Here is a 26,942-nt window from a genome sequence, read left to right as displayed (position 1 = left end):
GACGTAAACGTAAACTGCAAAGAAACTCGTTCGCAGAAATCAGTTTACAGTTATAAACAGAATCAAGACGTAAACGTAAACTACAAAGAAACTCGTTCGTAAAAGCGCAGAAGACAGTTTACAGTTATAAATAGAATCAAAACGTAAGTGTAAACCGCAATGTAGAGATCGTACGAAAACACCGATTTACGTCTGAATGCAGATTTGAAAAGAATAGAACTTAGAAACTTGTTCGTAAAGGCGCAGAGAGCAGTAGCTATGTAGGAGGTTTGCAGTAATGATAAAGTGCTCAAAATAAACGCAAACCAGAGATTTAGAGTGGTTCGGTCAGTCTTGACCTACTCCACTTTTGGCTTCCTCCACCGACGAGGTCACCGACGTCAACTAGAGGCCTTCCTTCAATAGGCGAAGGCCAACTACCCTTTTACAGATTCACTCCTTTTGACGGGCTTAGGAGACAACCCTTACAGAAGTTTTCTCTCCTCTCTTTACAACTCAAACTTGAAGAATAGAAAGAGGAGAACTAGCAGTTTTGAGCTCTAAGAAACACAGAAAGATAGCAAGATTTCGAGTGTGTGTTCTATTCTTTCAGTGCTGAATGGGTGGGGTATTTATAGGCCCCAACCCAGTTCAAATTTGGAGCTCAAAATGGTCAAATCCCGGAATTCCGGGATCAGGCGGTTGCACCTCCTGACTGGAGAGGTTGCACCGCTTGGCAGAGCTCGAAGACTGAGCCTCTGGGCGGTGCCACCTCTGTCAGGGGCGATTGCACCTCTCTGCCAAAGCTCGAAGACCGAGCTCAGGCGGTTGCACCGCCTGACTGGAGAGGTTGCACCGCCTGGCAGAGCTCGAAACTTGAGCTCTGGCGGTGCTACCTCTTGACAGAAGAGGTTGCACCGCCCAGTCTTGCTCGGAGACTGAGCCTGGGCGGTTGCACCTCCTGGCTGGGGCGGTTGCACCTCCCAGTTCGTTGGGAGAACCTCTCCTGGGCGGTGCCACCTCTGACCCTGGCGGTGCCACCTCTTTCACTATTTCAGCTCACTTGGTTTGGCTCCAAACTTGGCCCAAACCAGTCCGAACTTGGGCCTAATTGGCCCCTACTTGGGTTATAGGATTAACACCTAATCCTAACCCTAATTAACGTGCTAACTATGATTTTAAAGACATTTTCTAAGCTATTACAAAGTCCGCAAGTCAAGACTTCTTCTGGCGAGCTTCCGGCAAACTTCCGGCGGTCTTCCGATGAACTCTCGGAAACCATTCTGCGGACTCCCGGCAAGCTCCTAGACTTCACGATTTGATCTTAGCGAGTTCCAACGAGCTTCTTCGGCAAGCTCCGATCTTTCTCGGCGAGCTCCGCGAACTTCCAACGAACCTTCCGGCGAGCTTCCGAAAATCCTTCGGCAAGCTCCCAACTCATTCTCAGCTAGTTCCGGTAGCATTCCCGATGAACCTTCGGACTTCCGTCGAACTCTCGAACTTGCAACAAATCCTTCGCGCTTGACTCCGACACTTTGTTTCACTTTATGTCTTCATCGTTATCATAGTTAATCCTGCACAATTAAAGCAAAACTTCGATCGAGACAATTAATCCTAAGCAATTTACCAAGTTATCCGGCATGTCATTGGTCCCTCGACGCTTCGTCCGATTCTTCGGCGCATCGTCCTTTCTTGCAGCCTATTGCCCAATCGGCCTGTTGACTCCGCAACTCCGATATCCTTGGCAGAATACTCGCTCTTCTTGGCCCGATGCTCGAGTCCACGGCCCGAAGCCTTCTGTCGATACGTCGACCGATCTATCGGCCCGACGTCCAATCTTCTGACATGTTTCTCCGGCACAACATGATTTTCCTGCTCTAATTATCTCATCCTGATCAAAGCATCCTGCGTCACTCAAAACGCAGATTAAATCATATATCAAGTAGTTTCATCATCAAAATACGAGATTCAACAGGTAGAAGGTTCGGAAAAATTAAGGATCACAGAAAGGTACTGTAGTAGATTTTTACGTCTAAAGTGTAGTAGTTTGGACTAAAAGGTCAGTAATTTATATTAAGAATTTTTTAACAAAACTAAAGAAAAATCCATTGTTAGGAAGTGTCAAAGCTTTCATAAAAATTTCGTAGCGATTTGGATAGAAAAAACATAGTAGTAAGATAAAAAAAACTGTGTTATGTTGATGAAATTCTACAGCGCATCTTTCGTCGTAGAGATAAAAATTTTGTGGCGAAAAGTTTATGCAGCAATATAGGAAAGATTTTTTTAGATTTTTGAATAAAGGTAACTAAATTGCAGCAATAGTAAGGTAGGAAACCATAACCTATTGCAATTCACGTGGAGATCAAAGGGTGATCCGCGGTGGTCGAGATGATGGCGAAATTTGATGACGATCTTTTAAGCAATTGTGGGAATTGCTTTGGGCGGCTGTGGAGGGCTGATGGATGGTTGGATTTTTTAATAAGGATAACTAAATTACAGCAATAGTAAGGTAGGAACCCAGAACCTATTGCAATTCATGAGAAGATCAAAGGATGATCCATAGTGGTGGAGATCACGACGGAATTCGACGACGATCTTTTAAGCAATTGTGGGAATTGCTTTGGGCAGCTATGGAGGGCTGATGGATAGCTAGATTTTTGAATAAGGATAAGTAAATTGTGGCAACAGTAAGGTAGGAAACCAGAATCTGTTGTAATTCACGAGGAGATTAAAGGAAGATCCGCGGTGGTGGAGATCATGACGGAATTCAATGATGATCTTTTAAGCAATTATGGGAATTGCTTTGGGCGACTGTGGAGGGCTGATGGAACCCTTGCAGATTCTAAGCTTGGGGCTAATCTCTTTAGTAGATCGGCCTCCTTGGAACTCTATAGGGGTTCCTTCCTCCAGGTTCCTGCTCAAAGGCTGTCGAGAAGATTCATCTATTGTTTATCAAAAGAGGATGAATACATGACTATTTATAGGGCTTCTAAACCCCAACTCATAATAGGACTCATACTCAAGACTCCTACTTCTAACCAACTCATAATAAGACTCCTACTCTAAGAAGCAACCTCCAAACTAACCCTAACCCTAGCCGACCTCTTTACTTCTTTAATAGGGGTCGGTTAGGTAGGTTTTACATGAATGCCCTTTTTAATGAAACTCAATTATGACTCTCTTAGCTATAGTCCTAATAACTTTTCATAGATTCTAAATCCTAAAAAACTTTTAGGTTCACGGGAACTACCTCCTCAAACAAAGGGAAGGTCGGGACTTCCTCCGCCCCTTGGGTTGTCTAAAGACGAAGCATGAACCTCGATCGTCTGATAATTGATAGATTGAGAGAACTTATACAAGAAAAGAGAGACATCCTGACCTAAGGAGATGAAGAACCCAAATAATAGAAGACTAATTTGTTGTTGAACTAACGTTGAGATTATAAGAGACATAAGAACTAACTTTCCCTTCAGGAAACTAGTATAAAGCATAGAAGGTTTCTAAGGAGGCTCAAATGGAGGAATGAACCTCCTCTTAAGATGGACATGGATTTATAGGGAGGAAGCTAATCTCTCTCTTTAATGATTGAGATAAGTGTCCCTTCAAGACCCTTCCCAAGAGACGCCAATAAATTAAGGACTTAAAAATGTCATATAAAGGATTTGAAAAGCGCTAGATAACAAACTCAAAACATATCAAATGAAGGATTTGAAACGCACCAAATGAAGGAGTTGAGAAGTAAAATGAAATCTATCATAGTAGAGGCATAGAGCTAGATGCATCCGAGATATGTCAGTCGAAAAAATCCAACTCACATAAAAAAAAAATCTACCATGACAAAGGCGAAATGTCAAATGTGCCTAAGACATATGACTCACAAAATCTAACTCGCATGAAAAGAAATTTGTCACGATGGAGGCTTAAGACCAAATGTGCCTGAGACGCATGAGTTAGGAAAACCTGGCTCACACAAAAAAAAAATCCACCATAGTGGAGGTAAAAGGTCAAATATACCCGAGATGTGTGAGTCGGAAAAACCCGACCCGCGTAAAAAGAGATGTAATGATAAATGCATATATCAAATGTGCTGGAGATACGTTAGTCAAGAAAACTCAATCCACATGAAAAGATGTCTACTACAATGGTAGCATAATGCAAAATATACCGAAGGCACATGAGTAAAAGAAAAATCAACTTGCATAAAGATAAATCTACCATAACAAAGGAGACAACTTAACTCGTAAAGGCAAATTTCGAATGCACATGTGTTGAATGAACTAAACATTACACTTCGAACCCTTCTCAAAAGAGCTTTAAATTGGGAGGGAGGGGGGGGGGGGGGGGGAGCGGACAAATGATAAAGGTTATATTGTCATCCAACACGTCACCGTTTCAAAGCACCCAAAAAGGAAAGAAAAAATAACTTTATTCTCATCATTTATAGTAAGAAAAACAATTATAAGTTTCTTTTCTGATAAAGACAATTAGATAGAAACCTAGTATAAAAACTAGATAGAAAGAAGAGATTTTTTTTTTTGAATTATTAACGTCCACACTCATATTTTACTAATTTAAACATTGAAGGGCCTAGGACAGAAAACCTGACCTCGATCTTTATGTAGATAGCACCTCGAAAGCTTGATATTATTATCTCGGAGATATATCAGATAATCCTATAAATCTAGGTTCAAACAATATTGTACCGACTAAGATAATAATATTTCCCCCCTAATATATCTTATTTTAATATATTATATATGTGAACCAAAAGATCTGATTATAACTCGGTACAAAGAAGATCAATCTGACCCGATACGATTACTTATAATTTAATGTTACATGTCATTAACTAGATACAATTACTTATGACAATTTTGTTCGAAAATTAAAAAAAAATGTATACATTTATAATAAGACACATTATCCACAAGTTATCTCCCGTGTCCACACGTTGAAGGCTCCCTAGCCAAATATCTAAGGATAATATCTAATATATATATATCTCTCTCTCTCTATATATCATTATAATTTAAATTTTTTTTAAATGTCATATATATATTTGTTTATTTCAAAAATTCCTTATAAGAGGAATTTCCAGAACGTGGCCATCATAAATCGTTTTAAGACATTTTATAAGGGGCATTCAAGATTTAAACGGTGAATAACGAGTGAGGCGGTCACGCATGTCGTTTGCACTCCCGTTTGACGGATCTAGCAAGCAAGTCTTTTAACACACACACTCTCTCTCACGCTGCGTACGACCGGTCACTGCTTTCTTATTCCCCAAGACAGACCGAGAGAGAGTTGCGAAGAAGAACGAAGGAGCCACCGACACATCTGTCATCGAGTGCTTTCTTCTCTTCCTCTCTCGGCCGGCGCATGATCTCACAGTCTATCCTTTTCTTGCTTAATTTACTCCTTTAAGACGAATTTAGCAAGGATATTTGTATTTTGGGTATGTATGATGGTCACCAGACTCACCATTGTTGAGTTTTGTCGATGGGTTGCTGGAGGAGGAAGCCTCGCCTTTTTGAGACATCACTTCTTCTCCTCCTCCAAGTCTAGGCTCACGGTGCTCTCTGCCTTCCTTCTTTTCCTCCTCGTGGTGGCTGCCTCTCTCTTTGCCATCTCTCACCTCCTCCCTCTCAGCAGCAGTTCCACCGTCTCGCCTTCTTCCACCAATCTGCTCTCTTGGTTTTACTTCTCTCCCTCTTCTTCCAACAATTCGTCTAATTCTACGCCACCGCCACCACCACGAGAAAAGGAGAAGAAGCAGGATGATGTTGTGGTGGATCCTTTGTTGGTGAATCGGAGCGGAGCGGTTTCTGAGAGTACTTATGGCGGTAATGGCGATGGTGGTGCGGATTCTTCTTCAATGCAGGGTCCTCTTTCCGGAAAAGAATCAGATCAGCGGGGCTGGAAGAGCGCCTTCCCTGCGCACGCCGAGAATTTCACCAAGAACAACACCTTGGCGAGCGCCACCGACAGAAGCACTGGTGGGGAAGCATCTGGTGAAGTCACCGGGAAATCCTTTGCTTCCGAGAGCAAACCCCCTAACGGTACAAGTATTGTGGCGCCCAAAAGCAGTGACAAGGAAATCTCTGGAGAAGTCGTCATTGGCAAATCCTTTGCTTCCGAGAGTAAAACCCCTGACATGACAAGTAGTACGGCGACCAAAAGCAGTGGCAACGAAACCTCTGGAGAAGCCGTCATCGCCAAATCGTTTGCTTCCGAGAGCCAACACCCTGACATGACAAGTAGCTGCGTAGGAGCGGAAAAGCAAATTCTGGTAAGAAATAGCACAATTAAAGATGTTTGTTTTAAGGGTCAGATTTCTGAGAAAAAGAGTGGAGCTATGGGCGAAGATCACCAAATGAAACAACAACATGGAGAAATGAATCAAGGAGGAGTAGCAGTAGGAGGAGGGAAGCTCATCGACCCAGTCGAGGAAGCTGCTCCTGCTGCTGCTGCAGGGAAAAGGAATGATTCCCGGCCGACGGTTGCGGTGAAGGCTACAGGCGGTTCCTCTGAACAGTGTGATATATTCCATGGAAGATGGGTGAGGGCTGAAAAGAACCAACCCTACTATCCTGCAGGCTCTTGTCCTTACCTCGATGACGATTTTAACTGTCATAAGAATGGCAGGCCTGATTCAGATTTCCTCAAATGGAGATGGCAACCTTACGACTGCGACATCCCAAGGCAAGTGAGCCTTTCATTTCATTTCCTTCTGCTTTGGTTAAGTCTTGGTTGCTCCCGATCTACCCTCTAACTACTGTAACCAGTTCTTCTGTCTACTTTTTGGCTTAATCGTGGAATTGCTTACTTGATCACTCACTTGTCTTTCAATAGAAGCTTCTCTTCTCTTGTTTCCATGCCTTTGATCAAGATGACCTTGCTTCCATTTGTTTGCTTACAAGCATCTTTATAAGAAGTGTTATTTGTTCTGCCTAGAGAGGAGGTGCTTGTGCAGAAATTGCAAACTTGAAGTGTCACTCAAAACCAATTAAGGTCACGCACTAATGCATTTCTCAAATGTTTCAAGCAAAATGTTTGGCTGCAAATAGAGATCCAGACAAGCTGACTTATAATTGTCCCTGTTAGGAAATAACAGGGGCATAGGAATTGTTATCTTATTATGGTGATTGTTACGGGATGATGTCGTTTATGTTTGAGTCAGCCCAATGTGGTTCATACCCATGTGTGTAGGATTGTCCAAGGTGTCTTTGAGGTGGAAACGTTGAGCTCCCAAAGAGGTTGTCCGAGGTGTCACCTGCACGAAGATCGAGGTTGGGAGTGGTTTTCCGATTCGATCTCTCAGACGTTCAAATTAGTAACCCGAAGTAGATGAGTGTAGTACTTACCAAAAAAAAAAAACTTACCAAAAAAAGATGTGTAGTCACCAGTAGTAAAAAGTGACCCATTGACTATGTTAAAAGTGAGCTTTTATACTTGGTAGTGAAGGAATGACATATTCTATGGAATATCCTTCAGGGGGATAGCTTTTAATCGCTTTTAACAATCTTAATTTGGTCTCTTTTCCATATAGGCAACAAGGGCGGAGATAGCCCATAACTATCTGCCTTGGGCCCGTGTCCACACTAGTAGACCAGTCAGGGGCAACTTTTGTCTCCTTCTTATAGTCTGGACGCCATGTTGTCACGGACTTAGTTGGAATTGCTTAAGTCGTGAGGCACCCTTGCGGCCAAGACGCGAACTTAGCTTGAGTTGCCTAAGTCGCGAAGCACCCTTATGCTAACTTCTCGAACTTAACTGGGATTGCCTAAGTCTTGACGCGCCCTTGCGATATGCGTCCGTAAAGGTCAGCCAATTTGCAACCTCACTCAGGTCTCGATGGACCTGTAAAAGAGAAAGTAGATTAGTTCGAAGAACGAGCGACGGACAAGTCCCGACGTCTTGCGAAGAGGGAAGCTTTACAAGCAATTTAGCGAGCACCTTGCGTGCATGAGAGAAAACAGAGAAAGGAGGAAAACAAGGACTTTAGAAGGTTGAACGAACAACTGCAAGTCCACAAACATCTGCTCACCGGGTGCCTGGCGCGAAGGCAAGTTCCCTTTAAGAAAACGTGCGAACTTGTGAAGATTGTTCAACGCTCGACAATATACTGAAGCCCCATCCAGCCTCGTGCCACCCGGAGGGTTCTAGGGTGTTGAGATGGCTGACATTTCGCTCGCTGCAGCGGGCTGCAAAAAACAGCTCGCGACACTTAAAAAGGAGCCATTTTGGGGCTTTTTGGGCCGGTGCGGTGAGCGGTCGCACTGTGCACTGCAACTTGTTCGAACATGTATTTTTACAAGCAAAAACACACAAAACCAAGGTAAAACAGGCTGCCATGTCCCTGTTCAAGCATGCAAAAGCGATGAACGGTTCGTTGAACGAAGTTGTGAGTTCGCGACGACCGTTCGTGACATTCTCCCCCACTTAAACTGTCGACGCCCTCGTCGACGCTTGTTGGTAGTTGTTGATGATTGCTTCTTCATGTCGTAGGGCATCTTTGGGATCCCAACTGGCTTCAGTTCGGGGAAGCTTTCGCCACTTCACCAAGTACTCGGTCTGCTCAGCTCCATTGGGTAGCTTTATCTTGCGATCCGCCAGAATGGTTTTAACTCGCTTCTCGTAGGAGGCTCTGGTGGGGGGTAGCCGAATTGGAACACTTCGGGAAGCATCTTGCGGATCTGAGTGGTAGGCTTTCAAGTTGCTGGCGTGAAAACATTGTGAATTTTGAGCCACGTCGGCAGTTGTAACCTGTAGGAGACGTTGCCCACCCTATTGATAATTGGGAAGGGCCCTTCATACTTCCGCACCAATCCTTTGTGTACTTTGAACTCTTGCGGTCGCCTTCCCAAGTCAGTCTACTTCTTCATCTTTTTGGTCGCCTTCTTCAAGTAAGCCCGCGCAATATTTGCATTTCGATGCCATTCTTTGGCAAAGTGATATGCTGACGGACTACTCCTAGTGTCTCTGATAGCCAAGGTGTGAGGAGTCGACGGTTGTTATCTTGTAATGATCTCGAAGGGTCTCTTGTTGGACGCAGAGCTCCGCTGCAAGTTGTAGGAGAATTGGGCTATGTCCAGTAGCTTCACCCAATCTCTTGGTTGGCACTCACGTAGTGCCGAAGGTATTGCTCCAGGAGCGAGTTTATCCTTTCGGTTTGGCCATCTGTCTAGGGGTGGAGGCTTATGGAGAAGTATAACTTAGACCCCAACAATTTGAATAGCTCGGTCCAGAATCGTCCCAGGAACCGAGCGTCTCGATCACTGATAATATTGTGTAGGACTCCCTAATACTTCACCACATTCTTCATTATCAGCTTGGCCGCCTCCTCTGCTGAACAGTGTAGGGGCGCATCAATGAAAGTTGCAAACTTTGAAAATCGATCGACCACTATGGGTATCGATCCTAGTTCCTCTACTATCGGCAAGCTTGATATGAAGTCCAAGGAAATGCTCTCCCACGGTCTTCCTGGTACGAGCAACGACTCCAAAAGCCCCACCGGCTTCCAATGCTCTATCTTGTCTTGTTGGCAAGTGAGGCACGTTCGAACATATTCCTCCACATCAGTCCCCATCTTCGGCCAGTAGAAGGCCCTCTCAATGAGAGTCAAGGTTCTGTAAATGCCCAGATGTCCAGCCCAAAGGGAATCGTGACACTCACTTAAGAGTTCACGTCTCAAATTGTCCACTCGAGGAACATAAACCCTATTCCCTTTTGTGTAAACGAGTCCCTCTTGGACCCAAAATCGTCGTGCCTTGCCTTATTTGATGAGCTGCATCAGGATTGCTACCTGGGGATCACTATACAGTCCATCCCTGATCTTGGAAAGGATGTTGGAGTGCAACTGACTTGCTTGGCCTCTGCCCTCCAACTGTATGGCGTTCACTTGCTCCACCTTCCGGCTCAATGCATCGGCCACGACATTTGCTTTTCCGGGCTTGTACTCTATTGCCATATCAAACTCAGCTAGGAAGTCTTACCATCGTGCTTGCTTTGGGGAGAGTTTCTTCTGAGTTTGGAAATAGCTCAAAGCGATGTTGTCTATCCTCAGCACAAATCGCGATCCAAGAAGGTAGTGTCGCCAAACTCGTAGATAGTGGACCACCGCTGTCATCTCCTTCTCGTGCACCGGATACCGCCACTCGGTCTCGTTAAGCTTGTGGCTCTCGTAGGCCACCGGATGACCCTCCTGCATGAGTACTCCCCCAATAGCAAAGTCTGAAGCATCTGTATAGACTTCGAAGGGCTCCCCATAGTCCGACAATTTGAGCATCGGTTCTTCCAACACAACAACCTTAAGATCTAGGAATGCATCTTCACATTTGTCAGACCACCTCCAAGGCTACTCCTTCAGTAACTCTGTCAGTGGAGTTGCACGCTTCGAATACCCCGCTATGAAGCGTCGATGGTAGTTGACGAAACCAAGGAAGGATCTCAACTCTGGCACCTTTTTTGGAGTTCACCATTCCGCAACAGCTTGCACCTTTGATTGGTCATTCCGAATAAAGCCATCACCGATTCGATGCCCCAAAAACAAGATCTCCGTTTGAGCAAAGTAGCACTTCTCCTTCTTCACGAACAAAGTGTTCTCCCCGAGAACCTTGAAAATTGTTCGAAGGTGCTCGATATGCTCCTCGAGCGTTTGGCTGTAGACGACGATATCGTCCAAGTAGATGACCACAAACTTACCCAAATACTATTTGAATAATTGGTTCATAAGAGTGCAGAACGTGGCCGAAGCGTTGGTTAAACCGAAAGGCATCACCAAGAACTCAAACGCTTCATACCTGGTCACACAAGTAGTCTTTGCTTCGTCGCCTTCGGTAATGCGCACTTGCCAGTATCCCGACCGGAGGTCGAGTTTGGAGAAATACTTGGCCTTGCCCAATTGGTCAAACAAGTCCGCGATGAGTGGGATTGGATACTTGTTCTTCACCGTCACTTTATTGAGGGCTCGATAATCGACGCATAGTCGGAGGCTCCCATCTTGTTTCTTTTGGAAGAGAACTGGAGCTCCGAATGGTGCTTTAGAACTGCGGATGAGACCACTGCTTAGCAGTTCATCTAACTGCTTTATGAGTTCTGCCAACTCAGGAGGGGGCATGCGGTATGGTGTTCTTGCTGGAGGCTTCACTCTTGGCTCTAGCTCGATATGATGATCCACGCCTCTGCGTGGCGGTAGAGTCTTCGGTAACTCAGGTGGCATAACGTCTGTGAACTCCCTCAGCACGTTAGCCACCACAGCAGGTTCATGAATGGCCTTCTCGTCGAGTGACTCTAGCTTCATAGCAGTCACAAATGTTAATTCGCCTTTTCGTACCCCTTTCTTTAGTTGTAATGCCGATATCTGTTGGGGTTCCCTGGTTCCCCTCCGAGAGACAGGAACCACACAGGGGTCGTCACCTCCCATCATACATAGGGAGTTTAGGAACGACATTGGTACTAACTTCGCTACGTGTATGAATTCCATTCCAAGAATCATTTGGAAGTCGTCCAGTGGCACCACCATCATGTTAGTACTCCCGTTCCACGTTCCGATCTTAATGGAAACTCCCTTTGCCAACCCGGAGATTCGCTTGGCCTCCGAGTTCACCGCCTTCATTCGACTTGGGTTCTTCTCCAAGATCAGCCCAAGTCGCTTTGCTTCTCGATCGACAATAAAGTTATGGGTAGCGCCTGTGTCCACCATTGCACGGGTTGTTTGGCCATTGAGCTTAATGTCCACATACATCAGCTCGCTACTCCCTTCTTTCAATGGCTTTGCCTTCATGTGCTCCCCCACTTGACCCCGCAATGCATTTAATAAACGCATTGCTCCCATTCGGGGACCTTACGACTCCTCATCATCGTTGCTAGATTCTGAACTGCTTGGACTTAGGGCGACGGCTTTGCCCTTGTCTGATTTGGGGGGATGGATGGAAGCTGTTAAAGCATTGAGTGCCTGTTTCTGTGGGCACTCCCTCACCATATACGACCCTCTGCACAAGAAGCATCCACTAGTTTTCGGGGCCTTGCCGTTTGAGCTTGACCCTTTGTGGGAACTCTTCTTCCTTTGTTCGCCCCCGAGCTCCTTCTCTCGAGAATATTTTGGAGGGCGATTTCCTAAAGATTATTTCCTTTTTCCTGGGTCCTCAGAGGAAACAAAGTCAGTGAGCCTTTCTGCGGTAGCAATTGCCCGGATCACATCAGTGACATTCCTTCGATGCAGTTCTTGTTGCGCCCATGACTTCAAACTATCGAGGAAGCTGAATAGCTTATCCTTCTTGGACATGTCCTGTATGTTCAGCATTAGCGTAGAAAATTACTTTGCGTAGTCACGGATGGAAGTATTTTAGCGGAGTTGTCTCAACTTTCTCCTTGCGACGAACTCTGTGTTCTCAGGTAGAAACTGAGTTCTCAACTCTCGCTTTAAGTCCTCCCATGTGTCCACCCGACACCGACCTTGTTGGATCTCCTCCCAACGGGTTCGCCACCAAAGTTTTGCATCCCTATTCAAATACATGGTTGCTATTGAAACTTTGGTTTCTTTAAAATCAGGCCTCGTAGCTCGAAAGGAAATTCTCGAGCTCTTTAGTATCTCGGGCACCTCCATAACAATGCGGCTCGGGTGCCCTTAAGTTTTGTGGCGGTGCAACGCGGGTGTTGCTTCCTCCCGCATTCAGTGCCCTTGTGAGCATGGTCACTCTGGAAGTGAGTTCTGCCATGACTTCCTGCAGATGTTGCACGGAGTCTTTGATGTCGTCTGACAGTCGATTGACTAGGGCCTCGATTTTGTCGATTCTGGATTCAGCTTCTTCTTGCGAGCTCTCTACCCCAAGAAGCCTTCGCTGGCCTTGGTAGAGTTCCTCCAAGCTCGCTTTAAGAACATCCAAGCGGGTTTTTGCCGTTATGAGTCTCTCCTTTTGGCTCTTCTTCTCGGTTGGCACTCCAGATTGCGCCTCCTTCGCTCGCGAAGAGTAGCCGATTTCTCGCTCATCATGTTCGCTTCCACGATCCTCCAAAGTGGCTCCAACGACATGAGAGCGAGTTTGCACTTGTAGCCCACCTGCGGTTGCTTGGGGCAAAGGTCCGGCTTGCCTCGCCTTGCTTGATTCGCCACGATGCTTTGCCATGGCGAAATTGCGAAGTTCCTTCATTACTTGCTCGAATTGCTTGCCCGCTCTGATACCACAATGTCATGAATTTAGCTGGAATTACCTAAGTCATGAGGCACCCTTGCGGTCAAGACGCAAACTTAGCTTGAGTTGCCTAAGTCGCGAAGCACCTTGCGCCAACTTCTCGGACTTATCTGGGATTGCCTAAGTCTTGACGCGCCCTTGCGATATGCGTCCGCAAAGGTCAGCCAATTTGCAACCTCACTCAGGTCCCGAAGGACCTGTAAAAGAGAAAGTTGATTAGTTCGAAGAACGAGCAACGGACAAGTCCCGACGTCTCGCGAAGAGGGAAGCTTTACAAGCAATTCAGCGAGCACCTTGCGTGCATGAGAGAAAACAGAGAAAGGAGGAAAACAAGGACTTTAGAAGGTTGAACGAATAACTGCAAGTCCACAAATAGCTGCTCACCGGGTGCCGGGCGCGAAGGCAAGTTCCTGTCAAGAAAACGTGCGAACTTGTGAAGATTATTTAACGCCTGACAATATACCGAAGCCCCATCCAGCCCCGTGCCACCCGGAGGGTTCCAGGGTGCTGAGATGGCTGACATTTCGCACGTTGCAGCGAGCTGCAGAAAACAGCTCGTGGTACGCGAAAACGGAGCCATTTTGGGGCTTTTTGGCCCGGCGCGGTGAGCGGTTGCACTGTGCACTACAACCTGTTCGAACATGTATTTTTACAAGCAAAAACGTACAAAACCAAGGCAAAACAGGCTACCATGTCTCTGTTCAAGTATGCAAAAGCGACGAACGGTTTGTTGAACGAAGTTGTTGCGAGTTCGCGACGACCGTTCGTGACAATGCGGAGGACATGGTAGGATGGTGGTTGGTCGATAATATCCTCCCTATCATTTGTCCCCCTCCGAGGGCGTGCTTCGGGGGTTCTTTAGTGAGGGTCTTGAAGCATGACATCCGACCCATATGACACGTCGATCTTATGCCCCTTTGATCACTTATTTGAGGGGGAGTAAGGATGCCTGACCAATGTACCTTGGGCACACCCAAAAAAGGGGTTGGTAGCTCGTTCGAGGAGGTGGCTTGAGGCTGTCCCTCGGATGAGAGACCCGGGTCGTTGAATAGGTGCTAGTATCATATTGGAGTCTACATCGAGGTGGATGCACCAATATGTGGAAAGGGTGGCTTTTGCCCCCCTTGGGTGAAAGCAAGGTTTGACCTACCGGTCCGAGCCAGTGTGCCGGCTGGCTGATGGCATGGCACGTGCCACTCCATACCGGTGTATTGACACACAAAACATTGGTGTGTACTAATGTTTCGATGAGGAAGAAAAAGAGGTTGAAGAAGAAGGTCCGGTGGAGGAACAGAGGAGGAAGAAGGAGAAAGGAAGAATGAAGAAGAAAACGAAAGAAAAGGAGGAGAAGAAGAGTAACAATACTTGGGAAGCAGCACTAAGGGAAGCAGTAGCATCACAACGGTGAAGAGGCGATGCCATTGCAACATTGCAATGACGAAGTGACGAAGAGGCGGCGCCACTGCATGCGGTGAAGAGGCAGCACCCTTGCAGCATCGCAATGATGAATCAGCGAAGAGATAGTGCCGCTACAGCACTGCAGTGGCGAAGAGGCAGTGCCACGACTTCGTACGCGAGAAGAGCCTAATATATGTATTTTTTAATGCTGAAATGGACGAGGCCCACCACTTTTTGATTTTTTATTATTTTAATACAGACCACCCGAAACGAGGTGGTCCGTGTATCGGTCCATGCTCGAACTGATAGGTACTACCAAAACCATATCGTTTCAGGCGGTACAACAATCCCTGGGTGAAAGTACTATGGTTCATGGGTAGAACCTTTTCGCTCGAGTGTTCATTGAGAGGATCAGCGGTCGGGCGTTCTTGCGACATTAGGCTCTTCTTCTAATGCCAAATATGTTATCAGACGATGTTGTTGACATCCGAGTTAGCCCGATGTGGTTCAAACCTGTGTGCACAGAATTGTCCGAGGTGCCTCCGAGGTGAAAACGTTGAGCTCCTGAGGAGATTGTTTGAGGTGCCACCTGCACAAAGAGCGAGGTGCCCAAATTAGTAACCCGAGGTAGATGAGTGCAGTTGCCAATGGTAAAAAGTGACCCATTGACTAAGTTAAAAGTGAGCTTTTATACTTAGTAGTGAAGGGATAACATTTTCTGTGGAATATTTTTTGGGGGATAATTTTTGACCGCCTTTAACAACCTTAATTTGACATCTTTTCCACGTAGACAACAAGGTTAGAGATAGCCCATAACTATCTGCCTTTGACCCATTCCCACGTGGGCAGACGATGAGAGGCAGTTTTTGTCTCCTTCTTCCAACTTAGACGCCATGCAGAGGATACGTGTCGAATGATGGTTAATCAATAATATCCTCCCTATCAGTGATTATGAGAATCTTATGCTAAATTTTATCCTCATGCAGATACACTATTACATGGTATAGTGATCATAAATTGAATTAAATCAACTTTAGAAAATTTTTTGATCTGTGGAACATATTTCCTACCCAACCAGCCCTTATCCTACTGGTTCATCCCTTCATTTAGAAAAGAGTCTGAGTTCCAATCCTTGGTGCTTCTCTAGGTAATAGATGGGTGTTGACCCCTCTGTTATTAAAGAAAAGGTGTAATAATACTAATATATTCTTTGGCACTGTTGACAATGTTCCTTGGTTTCATACATTTGCCTTGCAAAATTTAAATAATTAACAAATACTTAGTTATTTTCTATTCCTTTTCCTGGTTTATCTTTTTTATCTCCTTGGCACATTTGACACTCTGGCAGCCAATCCTTCATTGTGTCCAGATACATGCACGCAACATGTGAAAATATTTAGCATCACATGAGAATCTCAATCTAGGGAAAATTGTGAGAGTTAGCAACTGATTTCTCTATGCTCGCTTTCAGTTTATTATACTTGCAACCCCCCAAAAAATTATAAAATGTAGTCATCACTTCTTTAGATCTTCTAACAGATTGAATGCAAGTGATTTTCTAGGAAGATTGAGAGGCAAAAGGTTAGTTTTTGTTGGTGATTCACTCAATCGAAATATGTGGGAGTCTCTAGTTTGCATTCTTCGACACAGTATTAGTAACAAAAAAAGAGTATATGAAGTTTCTGGGAGAAGCCAATTTAAAGTCAAAGGCAGAAGAAACCATTTCAAATACAAAGGCTACTATTCCTTCAGATTTGAGGTAATTGAACTTTCTATTTGTTGCTAAGTCTTCTTGGTTTCCAAATATTTTTAGTTCCATCTTATTGCTTTGAACCTCATTATAGGATTATCAGTGCTCTGTTGATTTTGTACGATCACCATTTCTAGTAAGAGAGATGCAGTATAAGAATGTACATGGGTCCGAGGATGAGAGGCTAAGATTGGATATTTTGGATGAAACAACTTTAGCGTACCGTGAAGCAGATGTTATAGTTTTCAACACAGGTCACTGGTGGACTCATGAGCAAACGTCTAGAGGGTGAGTACTCAGAAAATGTGGCCTACGGTTCGTTTTCTTGCATATGTTGTAGTAAAACCAATATTTTTGTTACTAATGTTATGGTGACTGCAATAATTGTCATTGATTAAAAAGAAACTTGCATAAAAATCCCATGATTTCTCATATTTATGTTCCCTCTCCTTGTTGATATTTTTAAGCAATAAAAAACGAACATTATCACTTTCATATGAAGGAACAATGGGTTACTGATTTGATGGTCATGCATTTTGTATTGTTCCTCATGCTTCTATTTTCATTTTTTTCCTCCACCAGTTCCATGATGGAAGTCCACTGCCACCACCAATTTGACTCTTCTACCTTGTCCTACAGTCACTTCTGCCATTTCTGACAGAGTTGCTACACCTCATCCAAGACCTAGATCCACCTCCACCACTGCCTTTAATTACTCCATAATAGTAGGTAATGCTTTATTGACTCTCTTTATCCGCCTCTGACACTAACGCCATCTTGCCTTCTCCATGCCACTATTTTGAACCACCTCATCCTCCATAACCATTCACTACAAAGAATTTGCAGGATGAAAAGAGGAGAGAGGAAGAGAATGAGGGTATCGTACTATTTGGAACATTTATCATAATGCAACATATATGATTAGTGGAGCTTTGGACAAATATTTTGCCACATTAGTATGAAACAGTTATAAACAAGAGTGATCTTATCTTGATTAAAGGAAAAACATCTTGCAATACTGATGGAGGAGGGGATATTTTATAATTATGAGAAATCATTGCTGGTCTATATGCATTTTCCTTTATGTTTAAGATATCACATAATTAAAAATTGATTACCATATCATTTTTAGTTGTGAACAATAATTCTTATATATGTTTTTGACTCTAATTTATGTAACTGACAGAAGAAACTATTATCAAGAAGGAAATCATGTATATCCAGTTCTGAAAGTCATGGAAGCCTACAAGAAGGCTCTTACCACTTGGTCTAGATGGATTGACATGAACATTGATTCCAGTAAAACTCAAGTTGTTTTCAGAGGATATTCTCTCACCCATTTCAGGTAGTGCTAAAATTTGAACTATGTGCAATGTTTATCTTTATGATTGGTGGCAAATTCTGAATTGGAAAAGCTAGAAATCTGCCTCTAGTCTACAAATATAACATTGCCAATTCTGAACATTAATAATTTTTTGTTGCATGACTTCTTACTAGTGAATAAGAGAAGAATGCAGAACTTGAATCATGTTTTTCTGAACTGTTATTAGGGACAATAATATTGCATTAGAAACAACTATAGAACAAAATAGAAGAGAAAAGGGCAGTAGAGCTTATGGTTTAAAGACTTTCTGTTATGGAGTTCTCTTTTTATTGTTTGACTCTTCTTAAATGTTTTATGCTAAACTAGGTCAAGGTAAACTAAACACTACATATTAGGCAGGCCTTGTAGAAATTGATAAAAATTCAAAAAGTGGCAGGGGAATGGGAGATGGAGTGAGGACACAGGAAAAAGTCAGTAGAGCTTTTCAAATAAGCTCATTTAATTTACATGTCCATAATCAACTTCAAGAGTTTCTCCCGTATCAAAATATGGAAGATGGAAGTCCTTCAAAAACTATAGTCATGCTATAATCTTGTAAATGTAGTTTGACATGTCCAAATCAAACGGAAGAGAACTTACCCTGAACAGAATTATCAGGATGCAATCAAGTTGAGAAGATTTCCCTGCCTCGTGCTTTGAAGGTTTTTTTATGCCTGATTTGGAAATGGCATACAACTCTTAGGTACTAGATGCTGTGCACAAAGTAGCCTGAATTATTTTATGATAGGCATATCACTTTCCTATTCATTAATGCTTGATGAATAGATCTTAACACATTCAAATTAATAAAAATATTTTTGATGTCTCCACATTTTTCTCCACTTGGACTTTGCATCGGACATGACATTTTGAATACATTCCTGAACCTAGACTTAAAAACACATCTGCTTTCTTTTTTGCTAGTTGAACTGCAGAACCTGCAAGTTATCATAATATTTCTGCCCTCTTTAACCTTCTTGATCCCAATATCTGGTCCTCCATTCTTGTATATTCTCAGTTGTAGGATCATCTCATCTATATGTGCTTACATATGCATCGCATTGGGTGCTTAGAGCCTTTTTGAAGCTCCGACTTGTTACATCACATAGAAGTCAAAATAATGTTGTGAATATTACCTTCTCATTTATCTAACAGTTCTACAAAATTCTATTAAAAGATGCTTAAATTAGAAGAGGGAAAAGAAATCAACTTTGCTTCAGAAGAGAAAGAAGAAGAAGAAAAAAATTCATTTTTACGTGCTCGATTACAAGATTATTATTACTTTGAATAGAATAAGTTTGCAAAAGTTTTATTTTTCCTAAAAAACGGGGATATTAGTCTTATTCTACTTCCTTTATCTATAATTGACAAGCTTTCTCCTTCATGATGCTTTAATAAAAGATAAACTTGGTGAATCATGTATTGGTAAAAGTTAACAAAATGTGGTGATTATTAGTTGATAACCTTCATCAATGTGGTTGAGAGATGACTTTGTTACTTGAAAGAACTAGGTTGCTGAATGGATATCTTCCGGAGTCATACCGAGGATTGCAATATACTCGTTCATATATCTATGTATGCTGCTGAATGATGGTTGCTTTTACTAAATGATACACATTTTACAAGTCCCTCAGTAGTCATTTTTATTGTAATATGGTCAATTTTTTTTAGTAAATCAATTTGGAACATCAAGTAAATGCCCAGATCGGCAATCTCTCTGTTAATTGATCAATAACTTTACAAATGAATGCTATTAGGTGCACCAGAGGACCAACTCGGTGGTCCTGTAGTGACTGATTAATGATACAACAAAAAGATCACAAACTATTGAGACAAGCCTGTAAATCAATTGGATACCCGCTTTGTGTTACTCAGATCTGTAAATGAGACAGGATATCATTATCTTAATTAACAGGAACTTAAATTTTAAAGATTATCGGCCAACTCTTGGTAAATGATCTGCATGTATATATATTAGACAGACACTTCTCGGATATGTTACATATTAAGAGAATGCATGTTCTTCTCATAATATCGATGGGCTGCCTGCTCGACAAATGCACCGTCTTTGAGTACATTTTTTGTAGAGTGTATGTTCTTCTCACAAGATAAACAGCTTGCCTGGTTGACAAAGGCCCTGTATTTGAGTGGGCCCATATGGATATACAAAGACATGAACATTAGATTTGCATGTAAAGTCTATTTTGTGTGTACATATTGATCATTTTCATACATAAGCAGATTATTTTGGGCATATGTTTTTTATCATGTTGATCTTTCTCTTTTGGGTGTACATACTGGAACCTTTTGATTCTTTGCAGGGGAGGTCAATGGAATTCCGGAGGGCAGTGTCATAAAGAAACTGAGCCAATCTTTAACCAATCTTATCTCTCCAAGTACCCATCGAAGATGAGAGTTGTGGAGCAAATTCTAAAACAGACGAGGACTCCAGTTATATATCTTAACATCAGTAGGCTGACAGATTATAGGAAGGATGGGCACCCATCTATATACAGAAAGAAATATATGTCAGTGGAAGAGCAAATTGCTGCCGAGAAGTCTCAGGACTGCAGCCACTGGTGTTTGCCTGGAATACCTGATTCATGGAACGAGCTTCTCTATGCTTCTCTGCTTATAGTTGGCAAAGGATCCTGGAGAAGATAACTGAGCAAATCCACTTCTTCTTCTTCTTCTTCTTCTTCTTCTAGAGTAAGATTGATTTATATATATATATATATATATATATATATATATATATATATATATATATATATATATATATAATATTACGAGAACTGCTCGTGAATAGTAATAATGTAGATGACATGGAGAATCATGAAGGAGCTTTTCTTTGTCATAATTGATTCATTTTCCTAGCGAGTTTCACTGGGAGGTAGAACCACAGGTTTTGTCTATTTGGCAGCATGAAGAGACGATGATCATGAATCGTGGAGACCTGACTCTCTCTATCCACTTTATTAGCTAAGTTAATAAGTACATTCAAAATAGTTTAGATTAGATTTTGAACGCTTAATGTTTGATAAGTAGGTGCGATATATGATTTACTAGATTAAAGTGTTGTTAGTTCGATTTGGTGCCACACAAGCGCCGGTATTATTTTTTGATCAATCTCAATCTTTTCATAATGATTAGGAAAGATTGAATTTTATCTTTGTAAATGAAGGGTTATTCCTTGCTGTCTCAAAATCTTGATAAAGACATTTTTAGGTCGACCAAAGAGGTTAATTGTCTTAGAGTTGATTCATGTAAATTGGTAGCTAAATATCTCAACTCACAATATCGGTAATGAGGTAAGAACTTATCGGACTTCTCACTCCCAATGGATTAAACAAAGTTTAGTTAAAAATAAAACCGGATCTTGGTTTTAATAATAATGATGATGATGATGATGATGATGATGATGATGATGATAATAATAATAATAATGATAATAATAATAATGATAATAATGAAAATAAAAAATAGTAATAAATAATAATAATAATAATAATAATAATAATAATAATAATAATAATAATAATAATAATAATAATAATAATAATAATAATACGCCATCATCTGCGCCCGGCCACACATGCGAGAGATCGCCCATCCACTCCATTCCTTCGCATTTTCGTCGGCATGGGTGCTGTTAACGGTCCTGCACCGCCTCCGTCTGCCGTCCGCCACCTCCACTCCGCCTCCTGGTCTCCGTCGTCGCTCCCTATTCGTTGCTCCTCTTTAGGGCTTCCACGACGACCCTTCCTCTTCCTTCTTCGCTCTCCTCCTCCGCCGCCGCGGCGGCTGGGGAACAATCGGGTCCGCTGCACCGCTGAACGCCATGCTCTCTTTAACCGCATCGCTCCCGTCTACGACAACGTAAGCCATCGAGCTCCTCATCTCCTCGACCCTTCACCTCTGTCTCTGCCTCTCTCTCTTCCTTCCTTTCTTTCTTTTTAGCTATGATAACGGAAGGAATTTGGCAGCTCAATGACATGCTGAGCCTGGGACAGCATCGCTCCTGGAAAAGGATGTGCGTCTCCTGGAGCGGGTGGATTTCTTTTCTTGGCTTTTTCTCTTGCTTTACTCTCTCTCTTCTCATAGCCTTTGTTTCCTTTCTCGCTTTCTTTTCCTTCTTCTTCTTCTTCTTCTTCTTCTTCTTCTTCACAATTACCGCATTCAAGTAGGGCGAAACGAGGGAATCGGGTTCTTGATTTGTGCTGCGGGAGCGGCGATCTGGTATTTTTTCTCTCCCAGAAAGTCGGAACCGAAGGAGAGGTACGTTTGTCCATCGATTCCATCCTTCCTCTGTCTCTTGCTTTCCCTCTTCATTCGTTTGTTCATTTCTACTTCATTTAGATTTTTATATTGGGTGTTCATGTTGGGGACGCGCCTTTGGAACTGCTTTTGCTCAATCGTCCTGAGTTTATATTCTTTGATCATATCCAGAGAAGAGGACGAACAGAAACTGAATCTATAAGCTTCAGGTTGAACATGAACACCACTAAAGGGAAAATCGTTAGGAAAATAACTCGTACAGTTAACAGATTTGCTTGCTCATTGACAATTTGTGCCAATACGCTACTTAAGAGAGTAATTGATGGAATATTGTGCAAAGTTTTGGTGTTGCATTTCATGAAAGGATTACCCTCTCTGAGAAAGGTGCCGTGATTCTTAGTCCTAAACTACATTAATTTTGTATACCGTACTAATTTTCTTCTGTTCAAACCATTTTTTCCATTCCTTATCATTTGGATTTGATATGATGATACACAATTTTTTTTTTTTTTCCAAAAAGAGAAGAACTATACTAACTCAAAAGCCGATTACAAGTTACAGCTTGCTCATCCAAGCGCAAAATACAGTGAAAGTCAGGATGTCAATCCTGCATCCAAATGTGATCTGATTTGGACCTTTTAGCAAAAGAAGCAAGCAGTGGGCACACTGGTGCCTTCTCCAAAGGTGTTTATCACCCTCCACTCGATGATCAAGTTGAGTAGAGCAAAAATCTCACGAAGAAAATTAAGAAGGAACCAAGGAGGAGATTCCTCCTCCTTGTTCAAAACTTTTACAATCCATCCCGCATCAGTTTCAATGAGTAGCTTATTTACACCCAGCTGGATTGCAGCCGAGATTTCTTCTTTGACTGCCAAAAATTCATTCGCCCAAGAGCTGCCTGCAAGTAGAAATCTGCAACCAGCAAGAAGACATCTGGCAGCACTGTTCCTAAGCACAAAACCCGCACCTCCCATCTTTGAATGGGCCTCAAAGGCCCCATCTGTGTTCAGCTTGATCCATTCTGCTGCAGGACGCGACCAGCATACTTGAATTGAGCTTATGACAGGATGCAAAGGTTGCATTCCTTCAGGCTGGTTAATACAGGTGGCTCTCATAGATGATGCACAATGTTTGATGGGTTTGTTCTGCATAGGAGTTCTAGACCATTTGAAAACCTTGATTAGTTCTTCAAAGGAATCTTCCTTTAAGCAGTCATCTATCTTATCTGTGTCCTTTCAACTTCTGTGAACAGGATTTAACCATTGTTGGTTCATCGAACATTCTTGACCCTCTTTGTTGTTTAATTTTAGCATCTTTAAATGATCTTCCATCATGGAACCACCTACAATATTTCCTGTAGAAATTTGAAATAAAAGGACAACAAGCTACAAAATGCATCATGAAATTTAGATTAGATAGAATGCTTGTTAATTAGGAATCTTATATGATCAAATTGAGAAAATACTTTTCTTCTCTTGATATGGTTGGATGGAAATAAAATTCAGCAATCTAGGACTGTGCATTACTACCACAACAACGGTAAGATCGTACACTACTCCCACAGCGATGGAATTGGTTTGCATTGTATGAGAGTTTGCTTGTGCCAGCTAGGTGAATCTGTGCCGATAAGGTAGGGGCACAAGGGCATAGTGCCATGTCAAGGGTATGTCCCATATGGGTCATCTAGTGCCAAGGGAAGTCATGCATGTACCGGAGCATGGTGACACGCTGTGGCAAGTAAACCATCTTAACATTGAGGTGATCTTCTCAAATTAGGTCCTCACTCGTGTTAGCATCATCATTAAGCCCAATCCCGATGCCACTGGTCTCTTTAGCTGGACAAAAAGCCTGGTAGGTGGTAATGACATTCTTTAACTCTGATTTTTTGGTTGGTTATGTTCCTTTTCTTTTGCTATCTTGAGATTACTTTTTCTCATGGTAATAGTAATATGTTACGAAGGTGCAAAAACTGGAAAGTAATTAGTGGAGACTTTGTATATTCACAAGAAACAACTCAGTTTGCCTATATATGTATTGGACAACAATTTGGAAACTCAACTACTGGTCCATCTGTTCTTAGTTGTGAAGTATCTATTAATTATTTCATCATATTGCATTCTTTGAAGTTGTGTTGACAAGGAAAAATAAGAGAACCAAAATTAGTAGAAACTTACTTGAAATTCATTTTATCCTCAACTTTAGTGTCTATGTTGTCTGAGAAATTAGTCATCCGCAAACCATGCACTGTATTTTTCAAAATGGTTTTATAGAACTAGTTTAAGCATTTCAAGTATCAAGATATCATAGTTGTTTAAGCCTACTTTATTTTCCACACTTTCTGAGTTCAAACTTTTTGACCTGTAAGCTCAGTTGGGAGTCCTATGTTCTCACAAACTTGCAGGTTTATGGTCTTGATTTCTCAAGAGAGCAACTGTCCATTGCTTCCAGACGTGAAGACCTATATTGGAAAGCCTGCTACAAGAACATTGAGTAAGAAACAGTTGCATTTATAAATAGAAAGTAGAAACATGATGTGCTTGTCCAGTGCAAGGACATAAAATCTGCTCGTTCAGGCCCTTAATTAGCTCCAGCAATATGAATAATTTGGGCAATCTACTGTATCTAAATTCTATATTAGAAACTCAATGGCATCTATTATGTCTTAGGTGTATTTGTTCTAGACGATTTGTGACACACAACAGCAAATAGATGCTTTGTTGAAAATATTTAGTTGGTTTGGTAGCGTTTGACTTCTTTTTCCTTTTTATTCTTCTGGTGCCACACACATGGTGCTTTTTGCAGGTGGATTGAAGGTGATGCACTTGACCTTCCCTTTTCAGATGGCTACTTCGATGCTACTACCATTGGGTATGGATTGCGTAATCTGATTGATAGACAAAAAGCTATGCGTGAGATCTTTCGGGTTCTGAAACCAGGTTTTTTAATCTTATCCTATTTTTGTTAGTCTGACAATGGTCATAAGAATTTATTTAACTTTAACTTTCTTTTGTAGGTTCAAAAGTATCCATTTTAGATTTTAATAAGAGCACATCATCTCTTGTAAACATGTTGCAGGTACTTACCAGATGATAGATTTTATATGTGAAGTTATAGAATTCAAGTTTGTCATTATTGAAATCTTATTCTATTTGTTTTTCCTGTCTTTTTCATTCATAATTGTTGTTTACATTCTTATATGACAAATAAATACTGGGATTTCTGCTTTTGTTATATAGGAATGGATAATAGACAATGTTGTTGTTCCTACTGCAAGTGAATATGGCCTTTCACAAGAGTACAAATATTTGAAAACATCAATCGATGAATTCTTAACAGGTTTGATGTCATATTTTTTCCTTCTACTTATATTGTATCTTCTCATGAAGAAGCGCCCATGAATGAATTTCTATGGAGCTGCCTTGGAGAAAAAACTGTGACACATGTAGTGATCCAAGATTCTTATATGCTAGGGTAGCTTTGAAGTTGGATGGATTACATGCTAAAATTTTCATTAGCGGTTCCTACTTGGTGTTGAATATTAATGTTAACCGGTCATCTGTGACTTAGGCTTCATTTTATTTAATGGGTTGGCCAATGAATTCCATCACATGAATCTCATAGTTACTGGCAATTTGTCTGTTGTGGTGAATTTAATTGTTTCAGGATTGTTATGAATTATATTGCTAGTACTATATGTAATCAAGATTCTCATTCGATAGAAAACCTAGGCTTCTTTCCTTCGATGATTCTAACTTGACTGTTTCTGGGTGGTCATCTGCATTTGTTAGGGAAAGAGGTAAACATAACGTTGCAACTACTGCCTTGTGGAGAAACAAATACCGTGCTTGGTTCCCATAATTAATCCTAGAACCACTGAGAGGTTTTCATAATTCTAATCACATGTCATATCTTCGTGCTTGAAATTGATGTTGTTCCAAACTTGTTACTCTTCTTTGATTGATATCATCGTCCATGGGTTAAACAAAATGTTCTATAACTGCAGGAAAAGAATTAGAGAAGCTGGCAAAGGAAGTGGGATTTTCCAAAGCAGAACACTACGAAATTGGTGGTGGTTTCATGGGGAACCTAGTGGCAACTCGATAGCAGACAATTTCTTCGTGCAAACTGAATTGACGTGTTTTATCAGAGAGTATCTGAAATGGAACCACCATATTAGGTATTTTTCAGCTTAACAAACACAAAAACAAATTGTGGTCTCTTTGGAAAACCAGGAATTTTATCAGCAAGGCAATCAGCTGCTGAGCATCATTCACGACTTTGCAGGTGGAGCTTTGATACAGATGTTTCCTGGCACCTAGCTTGCAGAAGATTCTATTCTCTCGGGATTCATGGTTATCCTTGTCAACCACTCATTTATTTCAGCAACTGCTCCTCCAGTTCTGAGTTTCCAAAGTTAATCTTCCAAGTGTTGTTAGATAGCAAAGCAAAAAAGTTATTTCCCGTTTCCTGCTTAGATACAGAGAGTGAGGTCCTTCCAATCCTAGAAAAGAAAATTAAAGTCTGCAACTCGATCGTCAACGTTTTTCTAACTACATCCTTCACTTCATAGATTGGTGATCACCACTTGTGCTGCCTTTGTAGTCTTGTAATTGTTGAATCTCGGATTTTGATGATGAAGTCAATTGTCATTTGTTATCTAATCTATATGTTGAGATAAGTGTACAGGATTAACTGCGATGAAAGTGAGACATGCAACAGGAGTTGCGCCGGAGTCAAGACAATGATCACGTTGGGAGTTCGAGAGTTCGACGGAAGTTCGGACAATCGTCGGAAGTTCTGCGGGAACAAATCCAAGAAGTCCATAAGCTTGCCAAAGAAGCTCGTCGGAACTCGCCAAGTGAATCGTCGCAAGTCTAGGAGTTTGCCGGAAGTCCGTAGGAGCATCACCGAGGGTTCATCGAATGATCGACGGAAGTTCGCCGGAAGCTCGCCGGAAGAAGCGATTGACGCACCGGAGCAA

The 26,942-nt window shown here is 42.1% G+C and overlaps 2 protein-coding genes across 5 annotated transcripts; both read left to right on the top strand.

Moving 5' to 3' along the window:
* Nucleotides 1-5,225: 5,225 nt before the first annotated feature.
* Nucleotides 5,226-20,585, top strand: LOC135624334 (protein trichome birefringence-like 2). Its single transcript, XM_065127831.1, has 5 exons — nucleotides 5,226-6,681; nucleotides 16,110-16,329; nucleotides 16,415-16,608; nucleotides 17,507-17,665; nucleotides 20,005-20,585. Exons 1-5 carry the CDS (start codon nucleotides 5,441-5,443, stop codon nucleotides 20,345-20,347), a joined length of 2,157 nt encoding a protein of 718 aa, XP_064983903.1. The 5' UTR covers nucleotides 5,226-5,440; the 3' UTR covers nucleotides 20,348-20,585.
* Nucleotides 20,586-21,268: 683 nt separating this feature from the next.
* On the top strand, nucleotides 21,269-26,528 carry LOC135624320 (2-phytyl-1,4-beta-naphthoquinone methyltransferase, chloroplastic-like). Of its 4 annotated transcripts, none has more exons than XM_065127805.1 (9): nucleotides 21,269-21,562; nucleotides 21,670-21,734; nucleotides 21,871-21,961; nucleotides 24,363-24,451; nucleotides 24,764-24,897; nucleotides 24,975-25,036; nucleotides 25,198-25,297; nucleotides 25,965-26,138; nucleotides 26,246-26,528. In XM_065127805.1, exons 1-8 carry the CDS (start codon nucleotides 21,326-21,328, stop codon nucleotides 26,063-26,065), a joined length of 879 nt encoding a protein of 292 aa, XP_064983877.1. In that variant the 5' UTR covers nucleotides 21,269-21,325; the 3' UTR covers nucleotides 26,066-26,138; nucleotides 26,246-26,528. The 4 variants fall into 4 exon arrangements, with proteins under 4 accessions (XP_064983877.1, XP_064983885.1, XP_064983893.1 ...); XM_065127813.1 differs by lacking the exon at nucleotides 26,246-26,528 and adding an exon at nucleotides 25,750-25,841 and having other exon boundaries at nucleotides 25,965-26,102; XM_065127821.1 differs by lacking the exons at nucleotides 25,965-26,138; nucleotides 26,246-26,528 and adding an exon at nucleotides 25,750-25,842.
* The last annotated feature ends 414 nt before the right edge of the window (nucleotides 26,529-26,942 follow it).

This window comes from Musa acuminata, chromosome BXJ1-3, assembly GCF_036884655.1.
Source record: "Musa acuminata AAA Group cultivar baxijiao chromosome BXJ1-3, Cavendish_Baxijiao_AAA, whole genome shotgun sequence".
Classification (NCBI taxonomy): domain Eukaryota; kingdom Viridiplantae; phylum Streptophyta; class Magnoliopsida; order Zingiberales; family Musaceae; genus Musa; species Musa acuminata.
The sequence above is the reverse complement of the archived record's forward strand: the minus strand, read 5'-3'. Positions and strand labels throughout refer to the sequence as shown.